This window comes from Bos taurus, chromosome 5, assembly GCF_002263795.3.
Source record: "Bos taurus isolate L1 Dominette 01449 registration number 42190680 breed Hereford chromosome 5, ARS-UCD2.0, whole genome shotgun sequence".
Classification (NCBI taxonomy): Eukaryota; Metazoa; Chordata; class Mammalia; order Artiodactyla; family Bovidae; genus Bos; species Bos taurus.
This window is the reverse complement of record NC_037332.1, coordinates 95,068,446-95,087,725: the sequence shown is the minus strand read 5'-3', so window position 1 is coordinate 95,087,725 and position 19,280 is coordinate 95,068,446. Positions and strand designations below refer to the sequence as shown.

The window sequence follows — 19,280 nt, the reverse complement described above, 5'->3', positions numbered from 1 at the left end:
AGTTTTTGGTGAGGGCTCTCTTCTTGATTTGCAGTCAGTCACATTCTTGCTGCAGTCTGACAAGGTGGAGAGAGTGAGGGAGGGTGCTCTCTGGTGTTTCTCTTACAAGGATACTAATCCTGTCATATCAGGGCCTTATGACTTCATTTAACCTTAATTACTTCCTAATAGTCCCTGTTTCCAAATACAATCATACTGGAAATTAGAGTGTCAACCTACTGGATTTCAGAAGGACATATTCATAGCATAGTTCAGTTCATAGCACAAAAGGAAGAGGGGGTGGTCGATAGAGCATAATTCTAGAGAAAATATCAAAAGAGGACTGTGAACATTGGTTATAGATATTAATATTCCTCTCTACTGCAGAAGAGGACAATTTGTGATGAAAGGACATTTTTAGACAAGATAGACATTTTGGGAGTTTGGATTAGATAGCCTTGATCCTCTTTGGAATACTGCCATCTCTACCTCCCCTGTCTGCTGCTGTCTACCTTTCAGTTGTTTAATAGTTACTTGAGATATTCTGTTCAGGATTTTTAGCTGTAATTAATAGGAAAGACTGGATGGAATGTGAGTGAGTATTGGTTGTTCAGTTGTATCTGACTCTTTGCAACCCCATGGACTGTAGCCCACCAGGCTTCTCTGTCCATGGGATTCTCCAGGCAAGAATATTAGAGTGGGTTGCCATGCCCTTCTCCAGTGGATCGAGAGTACTTGCTCTGTTTTAACTGGAACTAGAGTCCCTCTATGTAATCTTTAATGCTTTATCCAATCTTTCCCACTAGACTGGATGATTACTGAGGGTAATGCCTGAGTATCCATAGGTCAGCATATCCAATACGGGATCTAGCATGCAATATTTAATATGTGATTTAAAGTTTATGAAAATCCCTATTCTACTCTGCTTTAATTATTTGTGTTGCTATTTTTATTAAAGTACAAGATCATTTATGCTTGTATAGCCTTCCAACCTTTGACAGGAGTTATCCTCATGTTTATACTTTCAGTCTCTTTATGGTTGACACATGCATTTATTTGGATTCCTCCTTGTTTTACAGTGCTGAAACCTTTCTGCTGGAGAAATGTCTTCAGAATCAGAAAAGGATAAAGAGAGGTTCATTCAAGCTGCCAAAACATTCTTCTTTCACATGCAAGATCTTGCTTCCTTCACAAATGCACTCACCAAATTGTTCAACAGCAGTATGAGCACTCAGATCCTCTTGATGACTGTGAAAGAAGATGGTAATGTGAAGAATGTCTTTGAACAAATGCTCAGAATTTTTAAGGAGATGCAGTCTGTGGTGGCGGCCAAGCAGGACCCAATGCAAAGTGAACCTCTAAGTTCCAAGATTGCAACAGCTATGTTCTCTATGGTTGAGAAGAGTAACAATATAAGGGAGTTGCAGCAGTCAACCAAAGAAATGTTCAAAAATGTCCAGTCACCTATCATTGCCTCTGTGCTGAATAGTGGTAACATTCTTGAGAGTTTGGAATCTTCTCTTTTACTCTTGATGAAATATCCCATCATGAATCTTCAATTAAGTGACTTCTACAGGAAAGAACAATCAGATGCCACCACATCTGAGAAAAGTCCAGGTCCATCCAAAGCCACTACAATAGATGCCTTGAAAAAGTTGCAGGATGTACTCAACATTGAGAATGCTAAGTATACTATTAAGTCAGCTGCAGATCAAATGGAACAAATTGTCAAAACTATGGGACCAATCTTAGAGGTCCTCCAAAAAGCCATAAAAGCTATGGAAACCAAGTTTTCTGTGTTTAAAAAACCCAGGAACTAGTATGAGTGCGACAGAAGTGTTCGTGCTGGTCAGAAAACCAATTCAAACCATGCAAGTTTTCATAGTACTCCCTAAGACCCTCAGTGCCAAATATGTGGTCTACTGGGATACGAATTCAAAGAGTCACCTGGCAAACCATGTACCTCAAGTTTTGCTTTATTCAAATAAAAATAAATAACCAAAGAAATCCTGCTTAAAATGGTGGTTCCAGAAAAGAATATATTGTGCAAAAAAATCAAGTATGGTATTACATTTGAGGATATTTCTAAACATTGTATTTCATCTTAAAGCATAATTGAAATAACCTTCAATTAATTTCTACTCTTAGTAATTCTATTTCTGGTTTCTACAGTGCAAAGTCTAGGTAAATATATATGTTATAACTAAATAATACTGTTCAGACCCTAGGAAACAACTTCTCTATTTTTGTCATCCATATACCAATTTCTGTACACTTCAGTGGCTTGTCTATCATTGTGAAAGTGAAGTCACTCAGTCGTGTCCAACTCTGCGACCTCATAGACTGTAGCCTACCATGCTCCTCCATCCATGGGATTTTCCAGGCAAGAGTATTGGAGTGGGTTGCCGTTTCCTTCTCCAGAGCATCTTCCTGACCCAGGGATTGAACCTGCGTCTCCCGCATTGTAGGCAGACACTTTACCAGCTGAGCCACCCAGGAAATCCCCTATCATAAGCCATCACTAAATACCTTTGATATGATTTATCCAGAAGTAAAAAAGAATACTGAATGAGGAGTAATGGAATTTTCTTGCCTATGTGAATAAGACCAAAGCAGATGAGTCAGTCTTTGTTTCCTACTAAAGTCTTATGATGAGGAGATAGTAGAGGTTGAAAAATGAAAGTAACATTTTATACGGACATACAGACACACACAGACACACAGACTAACACATACACACAAAGACCTACAACTTGTTACTTGACCAAAACAGAAATAAGGTTTCTGAGATGTGCTTGATTGAATTGGGGGAAAAAAGACAGATCCATTTGCCTGCCATAAAGTCTTGGGTTCTCATGAACTGCAAATGAGTGTATGCTCTCAAGATTGCCATATTTCCCTTTATATCTAATAGGAACTTTGTGAAGCACAAGAAAGGCAATTAAGGGCGCTAATATATTTTTTTCTTTTTAAGAAGTATGGAATTAGCTATTTTAAAAGCAGTTAACTCTAGTTCTCTTTTGGAATTTTACTTTCTGAGAATACCAGATCTTTCCTCATTTAAATATTTTCTTGTTTAAAAATCTTAAATCCCATTTTCTCTTTCAAAAATATAAATGCTTGCTTTTCATCTATATCTCAGAGGAACTAAGCAGCCTGGACTTTCAGAATTCATGGGTATGGAGCTAGCTTTCATCTTCACCCCATTTAGCTCAATTAGTAGGCTCTTTAGAGACCTAGAGATTCCCCATCAACCCACTTATCTTGTCTACTCTCCGAAAGAAGAGTCGGAGAACATTCTTAGCTGGGAAGTTTGATTTGCACTTTTTTAAAACCTAATTGTTTGCACATAATGGGGATTCAATATATCTTTGATATTTGCTGGGTAATTAGATGTTTTACTTTATCTTCACACACATATACTTGCATTCTTAGCATATGTGCTTAAATTTGCAATGAAGGCTTAAAATCCAATTTGCCACAAAGTCTTCTGTAAATTAACATATGAGTTTAAATTCTAACTTTTGTAATAGTTTAGAAGAAATGTGTGTGCAACACCCCATTACAGCAGTGAGTACGATTCCACTGCCATCTTTCATTAACTTTCCCTTTTATTTCTCGGGTTTCTGTGTTTTCTCCCATCTGAGACTGAGACAGGCTGGGACCTGAGATCCTTTGCTACAGTCCTGCAGTACTTGGACCTGGACACACGTCTCTTCGAGCAACAAAATGCAAAGAAACTGTATGGGACTACAAATAACTGTGTGCATGTGTAGGTGGTATAAATTCTGGACCCAAAAGATACAGAGAGACCAAAAACCCAACTGCCACATCTGAAGAGCCCTGAGCAAAAACGGTACTGCACAAGCCCCCTGCACACACCACCACCTACGGAGTGGACAAAACACCTAAGCCACCCCTCTGGCCTGACGGGTGGACACACCCCTACCCTCACCCCACACAAGAAACAGGCTTGCCCTTCCCCTCCCTCAGGGAGCAAGCAATCAAGGGAGCCTGTTGTTTGCTCCCAGGTTCCTTCTGCTGCTTCCCCGAGTGGTTCAGAGGTTAAAGCATCTGCCTGCAATGCAGGAGACCCAGGCCCAGGTTCGATCCCTTGGTGAGGAAGATCCCCAGGAGAAGGAAATGGCAACCCACTCCCTGGCCTGGAGAATCCCATGGACTGAGGAGCCTGATGGGCTACAGTCCACGGGGTCGCAGAGAGTTGGACACAATTGGACACAACTGAGCAACTTCACTTTCTTTCACTTTCCTCCTGCTGCAGCCTGGGTCCCAATAAAGTGAAAGTAAAGTCCTGTCCGACTCTTTGTGACCCCATGGACTGTAGCCCACCAGGCTCCTCTGTCCTTGGAATTTTCTAGGCAAGAGTACTGGAGTGGATTGCCATTTCCTTCTTCAGGTGATCTTCGTGACCCAGGGATCAAATCCGGGTTTCCTGCATTGCTGCTGCTGCTGCTGTTGCTAAATTGCTTCAGTCGTGTACTACTCTGTGCGACCCCATAGACTGCAGCCCACCAGGCTCCCCCGTCAGACGCTTTACTGTCTGAGCCACCAGGGAAGCCCAGTAAAGCCTTGCCTGAATTTCTTGTCTGGTCTCTAGACAATTTCTGTTGATTGGGGATGGCCAAGAACCCTGGTTGATAACAAGACTACACTAGTTTGGTCTTGAATGCTGATAAAATTCTCTAAAAAATAATAAAATTGCTTGAGAGCGGGGGAAAAAAATCTTTAAAGAAAATTCACACATTTAATATGTCCCTGGGGCTCATCAAATTCTTTAATGAAGAATTTGTCCTTTGCTAACTCAGGTATCTCTGATGTTTCCCTAATATTTGGGCTTTCCTGGTGGCTCAAACAGTAAAGAATCTGCCTGCAATGCAGGAGACCCAGATTCAATCCCTGGGTTGGCAAGATCCCCTGGAGAAGAGAGTGGCAACCCACTCTAGTATTTTTACCTGGAGAATTCCGTGGACAGGGGAGCTCAAGTATTTCTGATGTTATCCTAATATTTAGTATTGCTAAATAAAAAATTAGGGAAAGTCTTTGTATTTATCATAAAATTCCTTCAACTGAGACAGAAAGTTTAACTCAAATTATTAAGGCAGAAATATAATTTATCGATTTATGTGATGAAAAACTCAGGGTATCCAGTTTCAGACAGTTGGATCTAGGTGCACATGGACTGTCATCAGGATTCACTTTCTTTTCATTCTGCCGCTCCTCTTTCATTGTGTTAGCTTGGAAGGTAGACTCTCTCTTTTCGTTTGCAAGAGAGCTGCTAGGGGCTCTAGGTTCATATTCTGCTTTCACTAATCTCCGCTGAAATAAAAAAGGCCACTACCCCATTCCCAGCCCAAATTCCAATAAAGTACACTAATTGTATCTCACAGGCTCCAAATGAGTCATCTTCTATCCAACATGACTCCTTGTATCCATGGAGAAGAAATATACTTACAGGCCTACTCATAGGCAGTGGACTGAGCCAGTTCTATATCAGTTGATAGCTCGGCAGATTGATTCTCTATGGGTATTCAGGGTGCTTTTACGGGAATAAAGCAAAACAGGACAGGAGAGGCAAAACCGCAAGCTTCCTTTATGCTCCACTTTTGGAAAAGATGATGACACTGGTCAAAAAGGAGAGAGAAGCAACAACCAGAGGAGTAGGGATGCACTTTCTGCTGGAAGCTGTGAAAACAAACAGAAAAAGAATTAGCGATGTTTTAGGTAACAGAGTTTTTGTTTTGTTTTGTTTTTCCTAAAAAATCTACTTCATTTCTCCTTTGGTTCGCGTCTTAAACTTAGAAAATTTGTAACAAAAAAATTTGAAACTACTGTTTTTTAAAGGTGTGTAGTCTTTTTTAATAAGATGACTTTTATTTTTTTTTCTGGCCACATCATGTGGCATGTAGGATCTTAGCTCCCTGATGAAGGATCAGACTTGCATCCCCTGCACTGGAAGAGCAGTGTCGTAACCACTGAACCACCAGGGAAGGACTGAAGCTAGCTACTTTTAAAAAATGTATTCTCTGTTAGATTTTTAAATGACAACACAAGTCACTTATTTTGTAGACCATAAATTAGGTCCCAAGAGGATAAAAGGTGTACCTCAGGGTTGATGATAAAAGTTGATGGTAGAGATCTCCCGATTTTACGTCTTTATTATCATCGTCAGCAGAATTATCACCATTGCCATTATCCTTATCTTCATCACCATTATGAAAGCTAACATTGTTTAAAGACTTATTCTGTTCTGGAATCTTTTTAAGCACTTGCTGTAAATTAACTCATTTAATCCACACAACAAAACTATGAGGTATTTATCCTCATTATCCTCATTTTTTATTTGATAAAGCTGTGACAGAGATGTGAAGAAACTTGTCAAATGTCATGCATCTAGTTTGCAGTGGAGGCAGCCATCAAATTTAGGCAGTCAGGTTTGAGCTATATATTTAAAAACTTTTATTTATGTCGTTATTTATGGCTGTGCTGGGTCTTCATTGCTGCATCCGGGCTTTCTCTGATTGCAGCAAGCAGGAGCTATTCCTCATTGTGGTGGGCAAACTTCTGATTGCAGGGCCTTCTCTTGTGGAGCACTGGCTCTAGAGCACAGGTACTGCAGTAGTTGTGCACGGGCTTAGTTGCTTGGCTGCCTGTGGGGTCTTCCCGGACCAGGGGTCAAGCTGGTATCCTTTGCACCACAAGGCAGACTCTCAACTCTGTATTTTTAACCACTGTATGGTCTCTACATATATTGTATGTCCAGTCATTTTTTTTTTTAATTACAAGGTAAGCAAAAAGTATTCGTACAATCCTGCTTGAGGTGTGTGTGTGTGTGTGTGTGTGTGTGTGTGTGTGTGTGTGTATAGCATACATGGACACACACTTCACGGGAGAGGTTAGCAGATGGTAAGGTGTGGCTGATGAAAGTGATATTTATTATACTAATTGGGAATACAATGGGATGAAAATATTGGATGAGACGGAGGATGGAAACCTTTAAAATATGCTCTAAAGAAAGAATGGAATCTCCTGTTCAACCAGTCTTTACTGATTATTAGTGTAGAAAAGATATTGAGATAGAAAGCCATTCAACTCTGTGATTGCCTCAGTATTTGACCATATTGTTTGATAGGATGACCAGACAATGGAGAAATATTTTTCCACCACTTTCATGTAACATATAAGATCCCTAGAGTTTCTAGGCATTTCTATTTGGAATTCTACATATACTTACAGTAAATTTCAAAACCCTTACATTCTTAGATAAACAAATTAAGAATGAAAGCATATTTCTAAGCTTTTGTCAAAGTTTATATTAAAATTGTATTGTACTATCTGAATTCTCAAAGGGACTAGGAGCCATTAATATCACTTTAGCAGGTCATTAGAATGATTCTTATGTGTTTTCTGTTTTGTTTTCTCTTCACTGAGACTAGAGATCACAGGGACCTCTAACCCCACCCTTTCTCACCTTTCTCATTTTTTCATGGACTAAGATTCTACTGAAGAGTTTTCAGAAAATATTGATCCACAAGAAAACAATATAACAGTGAAAGATCATGATTTGGTGCTGATTAGCTTTGGTAATCAAAGAGCCTCTTGATGAGGGTGAAGGGGGAGAGTGAAAGAGCCGGCTTAAGACTAAATATTAAAAAAAACCCTAAGATCATGGCATCTGGTCCCATTAATGTATGGCAAATAGAAGAGGAAAAAGTGGAAGTAGTGACAGATTTCTTCTTCTTGAGCTCCAAAATCACTGTGGATGGTGACTGCAGCCATGAAATCAGGAGATGGTTGCTTCTTGGCAGGAAAGCGATGAAAAACCTAGACAGTGTGTTGAAAAGCAGAGACATTATTCTGCTGACAAAGGTCTGTATAGTCAAGGCTATCTATGGTCTTCCCAGTGGTCATGTACTGTTGTGAGAGCTGGACCATAAAGAAGGCAGAATGCCAAAGAATTTATGCTTTTGAACTGTGGTGATGGAGAAGACTACTGAAAGTCCCTTGGAGAGCAAGGAGATCAAACCAGTTAATCTTCAGGGAGATGAACCCTGAATATTCACTGGAAGGACTAATGCTGACCCTGAAGCTCTAGTATTTTGGTCATCTGATGAGAGCAGATGACTGACAACTCATTGGAAAAGTCCCTGATGCTGGAAAAGATCAAGGGCAGAAGGAGAAGAGGGCGTCAGAGGATGAGATGGCTGGATGGCATCATCAGTGCAATGAACATGAACTTGGGCAAACTCTGGTAGATAGTGAGGGACAGGGAGGCCTGGCATGCTACTGTCCATGGGGTTGCAGAGTCAGACATGACTAGGCGACTGAAAAACAACAACAAAGCTTTGGTATTGAAGCTTTACCCTTAGATGCTTGACTTTGATCATTTTTGTTACTTTCATTGGGACTCAGTTTTCTCATCTGTAAAATGAGTTTTTTACATCCCTGGGTCAGGAAGATCCCCTGGAGGAAGGCATGACAACTCTCTCCAGTATTCTTGCCTGGAGAATTCCAAGGACAGAGGAGCCTGGTGAGCTGCAGTTGATAGGGTTGCAAAGAGTCAGACACGACTGAGGTGACGTAGCACCCTGGCACAGAGCCATTAACAAATGCCCAGCTTTCACTGGCTCCATCATCTGTTCTTCCCATCATGCTTTGTGGTCCATCTCCCAGATTCATTCCATTACTTATTCTTCCATCCATTCATTTCAGATGGACACCGTACTTCAGGAAAAGCATGATGTCACAAATTGGGTAAACTACTTTGGGATAATTGAAGCCCAGAGTAAAAGAAAATAGGAAGCAGTAAGTTAATAAAATAAAGATGAAAGTCACTTAGTTGTATGACTCCAGGCCAGAATACTGGAGTGGGTAGCCTTTTCCTTCTCCAGGGGATCTCCCCAACCCAGGGATCAAATTCAGGTCTGCCACATTGCAGCATATTCTTTACCTGCTGAGCCACAAGGGAAGCCCAAGAATACTGGAGTGGGTAGCTTATCCCTCTCCAGCAGATCTTCCTGACCCAGGAATCAAACCTGGGTCTCCTGCATTGCAGGCGAATTCTTTACCAACTGAGCTAACAGGGAAGCCATGGTAATGGTAATAGTAACTAATGGTTCTAAGAGCTTTTGCATGCACTCATTCATTTTCTCTTTACCAGAATCTTATAAGGTAAGTTTTATTTATTTATTTTTAATTATTCCTATCTTACATATGAAGGAAATGAGGCACAGAGAGAATAAGCCATTTGCCTGTATTCTCACTGCTAGTAACTGGCAAGATTAACATGTAAACCCACGCTGACTGCAAACAATTGACTATATTTTTTCTAGAAGCATACTTAAGAATTTTAATTATGTGAAAGATTTTAACAAACCACACTTCTTTGTGAATCCAATAATACAGAACAGAGCATGTATTTGTGTGTCTACAGATTTTTGGCACCGATTATTTTGCTGAAAGAAGCAACATTTAAGGACAAATACCTAACATAATGTATTTTGAGTCTTCTAATGTGCATGCAGACATCTGTTTCTATGGTAACAAGTGTAGGTCACATGAGGGGTGGGAGAAGAATTAGAGGGAAAAGCTGTTCCTTTATACTGTCTTTTAACAATTTTTCTTTTGCAAATTTACTTCCTTCAGTGTAGTATGCTACCAATTTGACCTCGTGACTCTCTGAAGGCAACAGATTCTTGGGAACTCTTTGAACCTGAGAACTTCAGTTACAAGTTAATGGAAGCAATTTTGAAATACCTTGAAGGACTGAGGAAGCTCTACTCTTTAATCTACTGTCTCATCGTTGGGAGAAACGCAGTGTCCCAGGCTGACCCATTTTAAAAGCCTTCATGTTGTTTTTTGCATATTGCATCTGGCAGATTAAGAGGGAACTGGGAAAGAAACGTAAGTCACTGGCTCAAATGGGACATTTTAGGATATAAAATAATGGGACTTCTCTGGTGGTCCAGTGGTTAAGACTCTGAGCTTCCAGTGCAGGGGATCTGGGTTTGGTCCCTCGGTGGGGAACTAGGATCCCACATGCCGCAGGGCACAGCCAAAAGAATAAATAAATACAAATAATATATAGACTAGTTTATGGCTTCTGCTGGTGAAAAAATTGGAAGAATAGAAAACAATCTCCTGCAAGGATTCCAGTTTCATGAGGAATTAGATATTGTGAATTCCCCAGGCTGAGGTTAGTGATTATCCAGGTGATTGGCCAGTAGTGATCTGGACAACAGCCATCTAGAAAAACAGGGCTTGAGAGTCCACTGACCTTCCTCCCTCTTCCCAGTGAAGGACTCCCAGATAAGAAAAACACGCCTTCTCCCTCCTCCCACTGTTCATGTTTGCATCAATCTAATACTGCTCCAGGATGTTGGGATAAGCAGAGTGTCACTTATCAGTTAATAGAAATGACTTCAGAAATTTGAGTACTTCCCTAGTGGCTCAGATGGTAAAGAATCTGCCTGCAATGCAGAAGATCTGGGTTTGATCACCGAGTTGGGAAGATCCCTTGGAAAAGGGAATGGCTAGGCTGAACGCCCGAGAATTGATGCTTTCACACTGTGGTGCTGGAGAAGACTGTTTAGAGTCCCTTGGGCAGCAAAGAAATCAAACCAGTCAATCCTAAAGGAAATCAACCCTGAATATTCACTGAATTTCCAATACTTTGGCCACCTGATGTAAAAGGCCAACTCATTGGAAAGATATAAGGCAGGAGGAGAAGGGGGTGACAGAGGATGAGATGGTTGGATGACATCACCAACTCAATGGACATGAGTTTGAGCAAACTCCTGGAGATAGTGAAGGACAGGGAAGCCTGGCATGCTGCTGTCCTTAGGGTTTCAAAGAGTCAGACACTGCTTAGGGACTGAACAGAGAACAACAAGAAATTCTGGGCTTCCCAGGTGGTGCTAGCAGCAAAGAAGCCACCTGCCAATGCAGGAGACACAAGGGACACAGGTTCGAGCCTGAAGTTGGGAAGGTCTCCTGGAGAAGGAAAGGCAACTCACTCCAGTATTCTTGCCTGAAGAATTTCATGGACGGAGAAGCCTGGCGGGCTATAGCCCATGAAGAGTTGGACATGACTGTGTGACTGAGCACACAGCACAGGAAAGATTTCAGAAAGCGCTTTTCCACTAAGGAATAAGAACCTCAAGAAACAAGAACAAAATAAAATACACTGCAGTGAATAGCTGAAAATATTCTGGAGTCTTGCAATTTTTTTTTTTTTTTTTTTTTATGTATAACCTATAGAGATAGGTGAATAGTAGCAAAACTGCACTTAGTCCCTCAGTCGTGTTTGACTCTTTGTGACCCCATGGACTGTAGCCCACCAGGTTCCTCTCTCTGGGATTCTCCAGGCAAAAATACTGGAGTGAGTTGCCATGCCCTCCTCCAGGGGTTCTCCCCAACCCAGGGATTGAACCCAGGTCTCCTGCATTGCAGGCTGATTCTTTACCAGTGGAGCTACTAGGGAAGCCCAGTAGCAAAGCTACCTATCTCAAATGATGAGAACGAAGCCACGGTATTCCAGGCAGATGCAATTCTGGAGAATCCTGGAACCTGGCTATGGATATTCTTATCAAAATATCTTATGATATATTCTTATCAAAAATAGTGAGCTTTTGATATTTTATTTTAAAATATCACTATTTTATTCACATTCTACCCTAGTTTTTCATTCTTCTCTATAAACATTAATCTCTTGGGTCTGTGGAGCAGAAACACATGCCATTCATTATTGGTATCTTCCCTGCTGGCAAGGAGAGAAGGGTGTGGATGAGAGTCCTGGTAGAGCACCTCTCCCTTGGTCTGTGTTTACAAATAGGCCAGAGTGAGCAGGATCTTGACCTCAGCGGGGATGCCAGTTTGAAGACGGTTGCAATGCTGCAGCCTTAATATGTTGAGAAATGCTGATGGGCCGAATTATTCACAGTAGCCATGATGATGGAGTAGAGGAAGAGTAGGGGATATTTCAAAGTTAGACACTGTAGCTGAGTTACAGTTGACTTTGTAAACGAACACACATGTGGATAAGGATGGTCTTCCTCTTTCTTAATCAAACAGGGGACAGCCTTTGCTATAGAATTTTCACTGTGTTTGCTCCATCAAATGACTGTGGCTGGCAACATACAAGGATAAAATGGAATCAGTCACATGTGTTTCTATAAAAGAGCTTAACACATGTTTATATTGTGGTAACTAATTACTCTTACTTCAGTTCATTTTTCATGGTATCATCAGTTGTTCTGTTATTTAGTTGCCAAGTTGTGTCTGACTCCTTGCAGTCCCATGACTGCAGCACACCAGGCCTCCCTGTCCCTCCCCATCTCCCGGAGTTTGCCCAAGTTCATGTCCATTGAGTCGGTGATGCCATCCAACCATCTCATCCTCTATCTCCCTCTCCTCCTTCTGCCTTCAATCTTTCCCAGCATCAGGGCTCTTGCTAAAATACTGATCTGATTGATACTCCACTTCTTACAGACTCTAATGATTTCTCACTGCTTATGGCATGAAGTTTGAAAATCCTTGGCATGAAATACAAGAATTTTTACAAACTGGCCCTGTCAGATCTCTCCAGCCCAAATCCATTTCCTACTCTCTTTGTACTCCTGGCTTCTTCCTACATCTTACACTCTGGTTGTCCAAAATCTTGAAATTTACCTGAAGATACCAGATTGTTTGAAATCTCTGAAATTTAGTATGTTTTTTCTGCTTGAAATGACTTTTTGTCTTGTCCTTACTAAAAGCCAATATACATATTTTTGGCCTTTCCCCCACAAGCCCACTCGAAAAATAAATTTTATAAAAGAATAGTGATGCAGAAAACAAATTTATGGTTACCAGGGGGGAAATTGGGGGAGAGATAAATTGGAAGATTTGGATTGACTAGCATATTCAAAAGCAGAGACATTACTTTGCCAACAAAGGTTCGTCTAGTCAAGGCTATGGTTTTTCCTGTGGTCATGTATGGATGTGAGAGTTGGACTGTGGAGAAGGCTGAGTGCCGAAGAATTGATGCTTTTGAACTGTAGTGTTGGAGAAGACTCTTGAGAGTCCCTTGGACTGCAAGGAGATCCAACCAGTCCATTCTGAAGGAGATCAGCCCTGGGATTTCTTTGGAAGGAATGATGCTAAAGCTGAAACTCCAGTACTTTGGCCACCTCATGTGAAGAGCTGACTCATTGGAAAAGACTCTGATGTTGGGAGGGATTGGGGGCAAGAGGAGAAGGGGACGACAGAGGATGAGATGGCTGGATGGCATCACTGACTCGATGGACGTGAATGTGAGTGAACTCCGGGAGTTGGTGATGGACAGGGAGGCCTGGTGCGCTGCAATTCATGGGGTCACAAAGAGTCGGACACGACTGAGCGACTGATCTGATCTGATATACAGTGTGTGTGTGAGTCGAATCAGGTGTGTCCAACTCTTTTCGACGCTACAGACTGTAGCCCGCCAGGCTCTTCTGTCCACAGGGATTCTCCAGGCAAAAATACTGGAGTGGGTTGCCGTGCCCTCCTCCAGGGGATCTTTCCAATCCAGGGACTGAACCCAGGTCTCTCATACTGCAGGCGGATTCTTAACCAACTGAGCTACTAGGGAAGCCCCCACATACACATTACTATATATAAAACGGTAACTGATAAGGACCTATTGTTCAGCACAGGGAACTCTACTTAGTACTCTGTAATAACCTTTATGGGAAAAGAATCTGAAAAAGAGTAGATATATGTGTATGTATAACCGATTCACTTTACTGTTCACCTGAAACTAACACAACATAATAAATCAACTAGATTCCAATAAAACTTTTTTAAAAAAGAAAAAAAATTAAAATTACTTTTTTGACAAGATTAAAAAAAAATAGTGGGCTGTGATCCTAGTAATGTATGTGGTTTAGTTGCTCAGTCATGTTCAACTCTTTGTAACCCGATGGATTGTAGCCCGACAGGCTCCTCTGTCCATGGGGATTTTCCAGGCAAGAATACTGGAGTGGGTTGCCATGCCCCTCTTCAGGGGATCTTCCCAATCTGGGTCTCCTGCATTGCAGGTGTTCTCCTTACCAACTGAGCCACTAGGGAAATCCCGATCCTGGTTACAGTGAATTAATTTCGATTAATAACAATACCTTTTAGTAGCTGACAGTTGTATGTGCTTTGGGTCCCATTTGACAGCAATTGCAACCAATTTCCTCTTGGATGGTAGCTCACATTGACAACTTTAAACAGCTCATAGGGAGGGACCAAGACCTCCTTCTTGAGAGAGAAGTCTTGTACTGGTGCCCCCAGGCAGGTCAACATGGTAAATAGAGTTTGGTTTCCAAACCTCTGTGCCTGTTCTCTTGCTGGGGAGGTGGAGAGGAATTGGCCAAAGCGAACGATCGAACCCACGGGGGCTCGCAAGTAAACGCCCTTCAACTCATGCTGCACCTCGTAACACAGAGAGTCTTTCCTCGAGACAATCTCTTTCCTCAGCAGCTGGATTGCTGAGGTCAGGAAGTAGTGTAGATATTTGAAACGGAATGAATGTTTATACTGCTGCGGAGACCCAGCAGCACTGGCCATGGCTCTGGAGAAGTCTAAGTGAACTCTGTCGTCCGATAAATAAACCGAGACAGCCAGAGCATGTGTAATAGTCATGTTCCCGGGGAGAGGTTTTTCTTGGTTCAACCAGTTTAAGTGTGTTTGGTGCCAGACCTTGCGGTAATGCTTACTGGATTCTAGTTCTTCCATGAAATAATCCCCTTGAAGCAGCATCTCCATGACTTGTTGGCTGCAGCCTCGGTACTGATCATCAAAGGAATTTGGTGTCAAGTCAAAGTCGATTTTAACTGCAATCTATAAGGAAAGAATTTCACATGCTAGCAAGGTAATTCTCAAAATCTTTCAGGCTAGGTTTCAACAATACATGAACCAAGAACTTCCAGATGTACAAACTGAATTTGGCAAAGGCAGAGGAATCAGAGATCAAATTGCCAACATCTGCTGGATCATAGAAAAGCAAGAGATTCCAGAAAAACATCTGCTTCACTGACTATGCTAAAGCCTTTGTCTGTGTGGATCATAACAAACTGGAAAATTCTTAAAGAGATGGGAATACCAGACCACCTTACCTGCCTCCTGAGAAACCTGTATGCAGGTTAAGAAGCAACAGTTAAAACTGGACAAGATTGAGTGACTGAACAACAATAAGGAAAGAAGAATCTTGAATATAACTTTTCAAATCAGATGGTGAGTGTTGTTGACCTGAAATAAATAGACTGCCAGGTATTTTGCCAGCAAAGATAGGTTTATTCAGGGTCAGCAAAGAGCTGCAATTCAGGGTTTGTAACCATGGTGCAACATGTACAGGTTCTCACAGGGCAAGGGAAGTAAAACACTTTCCTAGAGAAGAAACGGAAGATGGGAGGATATAGTAAACAGAGTTCATGGCTTTTCATTGGCCCAGTCCTTACCAGGAAAGGGGCTTCCCTGATGCTCACTTGCTAAAGAATCCGCCTGCGATGCAGGAGACCCTGGTTTGATTCCTGGGTTGGGAAGATCCCCTAGAGAAAGGATAGGCTACCCACTCCAGTATTCTTGGGCTTCCCTTGTGGCTCAGTTGGTAAAGAATCCGCCTGCAATGCGGAGACCTGGGTTCGATCCCTGGGTTGGGAAGATCCCCTGAAGAAGGGAAAGTCTACCTACTCCAGTATTTTGGCCTGGAGAATTCCATGGAGAAGTCCATGGGATCACAAGAGTCTGACACGAATGAATGACTTTCATACTCACTTTGCCAGGAAAGAAGAGATGCTTCTCTTCTTCCTGTTGGGCTCTACTATCCCGGGAGCAGGGCTTCCTCAAAAGAATCCATCTGCAATGCAGGAGACAATGGAGATGCCGCTTTGATCCCGGGGAAGATACCCCGGAAAAGGAAATGGCAACCCACTCCAGTATTCTTGCCTGGGAAATCCCATAGATGGAGGTGCCTGGTGGGCTACAGTCCAAAGGGTCGCAAAGAATTGGACAGGACTAAGTGACTAAGCGCATAAACACACCCACAAACACACACACATCCTGGGAGTAAGAGCTCCCCCTTCTGGTCTTCTGACTCTATTTAACTGATGTTTCTGGTTTTTTGGGTTTTTTTTTAAATTTTGCAGTGTGGTAGCTGATTTGCTTTATTTGCTATACTCTTTAAGACCAAGTCGTCTCCTCAAAATCAGTATCTGCTGAAATAAGTTTCACTCATAGTCATTACACTGCTCCAGCTTTTCCTGTGTCTGTGACTCATGTTAGATATTGAATTTAGTTTGACAAATATTACTAAAACACCAACATCCTCATCCCCCACAGAGAAAGTGCCTCTTCTGTATCACTGCAAAGTCTTTTTGCACAGTGAGTATTTTGAAGAAAAAATAAATAATCTTAAAGTTTAATTATACTTTCTGTTTCTTCTCCTACCCCTTCACATTCTCACACTGATGTTACAGGGAATATTTCTTTACACTTAAAGAACACTTAAAGGCTGTATTAGAAGTCTTTGGGACTTCCCTGGTGGTCCAGTGGTTAAGACTCTGCATCTTCACTGCAGGAAGCACAGTTTGGATCCCTGGTCACGGAACAAAGATCCCTCATGCCATTCACTGCAGCCAAAACAAAAGCAAAACCAAACCAAACCAAAACGACAAACAATGACTTCAGTGATGAGTGATGTTGAGCTCTGTACGGGGGCTATGACAACCCTCTCCTCTGCCCAGGACTTGAAATATGAAGGCTAACATACAATTTTTGCTATTGAATAAGAACCTGTTGGAACATCCATCTTTAGGTCTGATGGCTGGTGGGCTTGCTAAGGGTAAACCCCAGAATGAGTTGACTTGCCCCCTTAGGTGCAGGCAGTATTGGACTGCAGCCTGTCCAGGTGGGATTCTTGTCGTGGAGGAACACATAACTCATGCCTTTTGCCATGGGGCTACCTCCCAGAAGGAAGAGGAGCAGAGTCAAATGCAGTATACCCAGTTATTCTTCCTGACACTACCAGTCAAGTAAATCTGCCCACTTCCAGGGGAGCAGAGTGAGGAAAGAGCTGGACAGAGGTCAGTAAGGTTCCTTGGAAAGTCCCTCCTCTTATTAATAGAAACCAGGAGTGGGAAAAAGGCATTCTCTTATAGGGAGCCAAAGGAATATTACTTATTGATATCTAGTGCATATTAAGTTTGCCATAATAAAGTTAGTGACTTCAAAATACCTGGGCTTCCCTGATGGCTCAGATAGTGAAGAGTCTGCCTGCAACTCGGGAGACCCAGGTTCAATCCCTGGATCAGGAAGATCCTGAGGAAAAGGAAACGGCAGCCCACTCCAGTATTCTTGCCTGGGAAATTTCATGGGCAAAGGAGGTTTGTGGGCTATAGTCCCTGAGGTCACAGAGACTCAGACATGACTGAGCGACTACTAACACTTTTTCACGTTCAAAATAAATGAATAAATAAATAGGAGTTAGAGATTTGAAGACAAGTCATCAAGTATCATCCACCCATAACTGAAAGCCATATTTTTCAGTTATCTGAATTCCAAAATGTTTCCTTCTTGGCAAAGAAATGATGCTTTATTAATAAACAGTACTTAATAAGGAACATATTAAGAGATAAAATTTCATCCAGTGAGTGTCAACAGTGCAGCAGCTGCAACTAAAAAACATACCATTGGGTATTTTTGCTATATTATTTATGGCAAGAAGTCAACTAGTTTGTGTAAACTGGAACAAAATTTTAAGACTGCTTAAATGATTTTAACCAATGACTCTTCACAGCAGGTTTACAAATAGTTCTACAGAATATATCTAAGCCAAAAACAAAAGAAAAATACCTCTGTCAAACCTCATACACTCCAAAGCTTTAATCTATTACTAGATATCAAATGGGTATTCTGTTTTCTCTTAACATGAGGTCATATAGAACTTTATAGTGCTTATTTTGAGTTGATCTATATGAGATGGCTAGTGTCAGATAGTGAAAGTGAAAGTATCAGTCGTTCAGTTGTGTCTGACGCTTTGCAACCCCATGGACTGTAGCTCACCAGGCTCCTCTGTCCATGGCATTCTCCAAGCAAGAATACTGGAGTATGTAGCCATTCCCTTCTCCAGGGGGTCTTCCCAACCTAGGGATCAAACCCAGGTCTCTGGCATTGCTGGCGGGATTCTTTACTGTCTGAGCCACCAGGGAAGCCAATGCCAGAAAGACTTAGTTTATTTTGCATTATTTGTCCTATAGATGCAGTCTTTTATGAAATTTTATGGACAGTAAAAATTAATGCTGAGACTTCCCTGGTGGTTCAGTGCTTAAGACTCCACATTTTCACTGCAGGGGGCACAGGTTCAAACCCTGGTCAAGGAACTAAGATCTTGCATGCCACCTGGCACAGCCGAAAAAAAACCACCAAAAAATCCAAAACAAAAAATAATGCTACGTCTCTAGCTTGCATGTGTGTATGCTAAGTTGCTTTACATGTCCAACTTTTTGTGAACCTATGGACTGTAGCCCACCAGGCTTCTCTGTCCAGGGGATTTTCCAGCAAGAATACTGGAGTGGGTTGCCATTCCCTTCTCCAGGGGATCTTCCCGACCCAGGGATCGAACCTGGGTCTCCTGCATTGCAGGCAGATTCTTTACGGTCTGAGCTACTAGGAAGCCCCTATCCCAAGGAATTAAAGGTCATTTAAAGGCTATCACCAGGAGGATGCTCCAACAGAGCCCTGATCATAAAGAGATCACCTCCTCCACTATAACTCACCGTGGGTCTCTGCAGACCAGAGCACAGCAGCAGGAGAAGAAGCTGCCCCCTCAGGAGCCAGATTCTCACCGCAGAGGCTGCAGTATTTGCCAGAAGAATCCTTCTGCAATGATTGGTCAGGGGACAGCATTTGTTTGTGTGCAGAGCGTTTCTTTGCCCTCGCAGCTCCATCCTAAAATCAGCTTTCAGGATGCTCCTTTGAGGTTTTTCTCCTGGAGTAAGTCTCAACAAGAACTCTCCTCTCCCACGTGTATCTCGAGACTTCTGTTGACCACCACCAACTAGCAGTTTTTCCAAGGGAAGAATTCAACTCACTCGTAAAGCTGGAACCACTGCTGAACAGCCAGATTTGCGAACCAAATAAGGGATTCTAAAGTGAACTCAAGTTAGTTCCCAATTTAAAAAAAAGATCCTGGTCTTGTTTGTATGTGGGGAAATTCCAAAGGCTTATTAAGGGTCAGGCTCACCAGCTCAACCTTTAACTTCCTTAGCAAAGCAGGACAAGGC

At 42.0% G+C, this 19,280-nt stretch overlaps 3 protein-coding genes across 6 annotated transcripts in view; 1 reads left to right on the top strand and 2 right to left on the bottom strand.

Moving 5' to 3' along the window:
- The window catches only part of C5H12orf60 (chromosome 5 C12orf60 homolog), a 17,514-nt gene extending 15,528 nt beyond the window's left edge, over positions 1-1,986 (top strand). For all 3 annotated transcript variants that reach the window (XM_059887056.1, XM_059887055.1, XM_024992615.2), the window contains one exon: positions 1,059-1,986. In XM_059887056.1, the coding sequence (XP_059743039.1) occupies positions 1,083-1,799 (717 nt within the window). In that variant the 5' untranslated portion in view covers positions 1,059-1,082 and the 3' untranslated portion in view covers positions 1,800-1,986. The remainder of the gene's footprint in view (positions 1-1,058) is intronic.
- SMCO3 (single-pass membrane protein with coiled-coil domains 3) overlaps positions 1-5,539 on the bottom strand; it is an 18,973-nt gene extending 13,434 nt beyond the window's left edge. The window contains exon 1 of the mRNA XM_010805460.3: positions 5,453-5,539. The gene's annotated coding sequence lies outside the window, so the exon portion shown is untranslated. The remainder of the gene's footprint in view (positions 1-5,452) is intronic.
- Positions 1,940-19,280, bottom strand: ART4 (ADP-ribosyltransferase 4). 2 transcript variants are annotated; one of them, XM_002687772.6, is made up of 3 exons: positions 18,774-19,280; positions 14,133-14,841; positions 1,940-5,682 (listed from the first exon to the last, which is right to left on the bottom strand). In XM_002687772.6, exons 1-3 carry the CDS (start codon positions 18,942-18,944, stop codon positions 5,591-5,593), a joined length of 972 nt encoding a protein of 323 aa, XP_002687818.2. In that variant the 5' UTR covers positions 18,945-19,280; the 3' UTR covers positions 1,940-5,590. The 2 variants fall into 2 exon arrangements, with proteins under 2 accessions (XP_002687818.2, XP_059743037.1); XM_059887054.1 differs by lacking the exon at positions 1,940-5,682 and adding an exon at positions 6,912-7,821.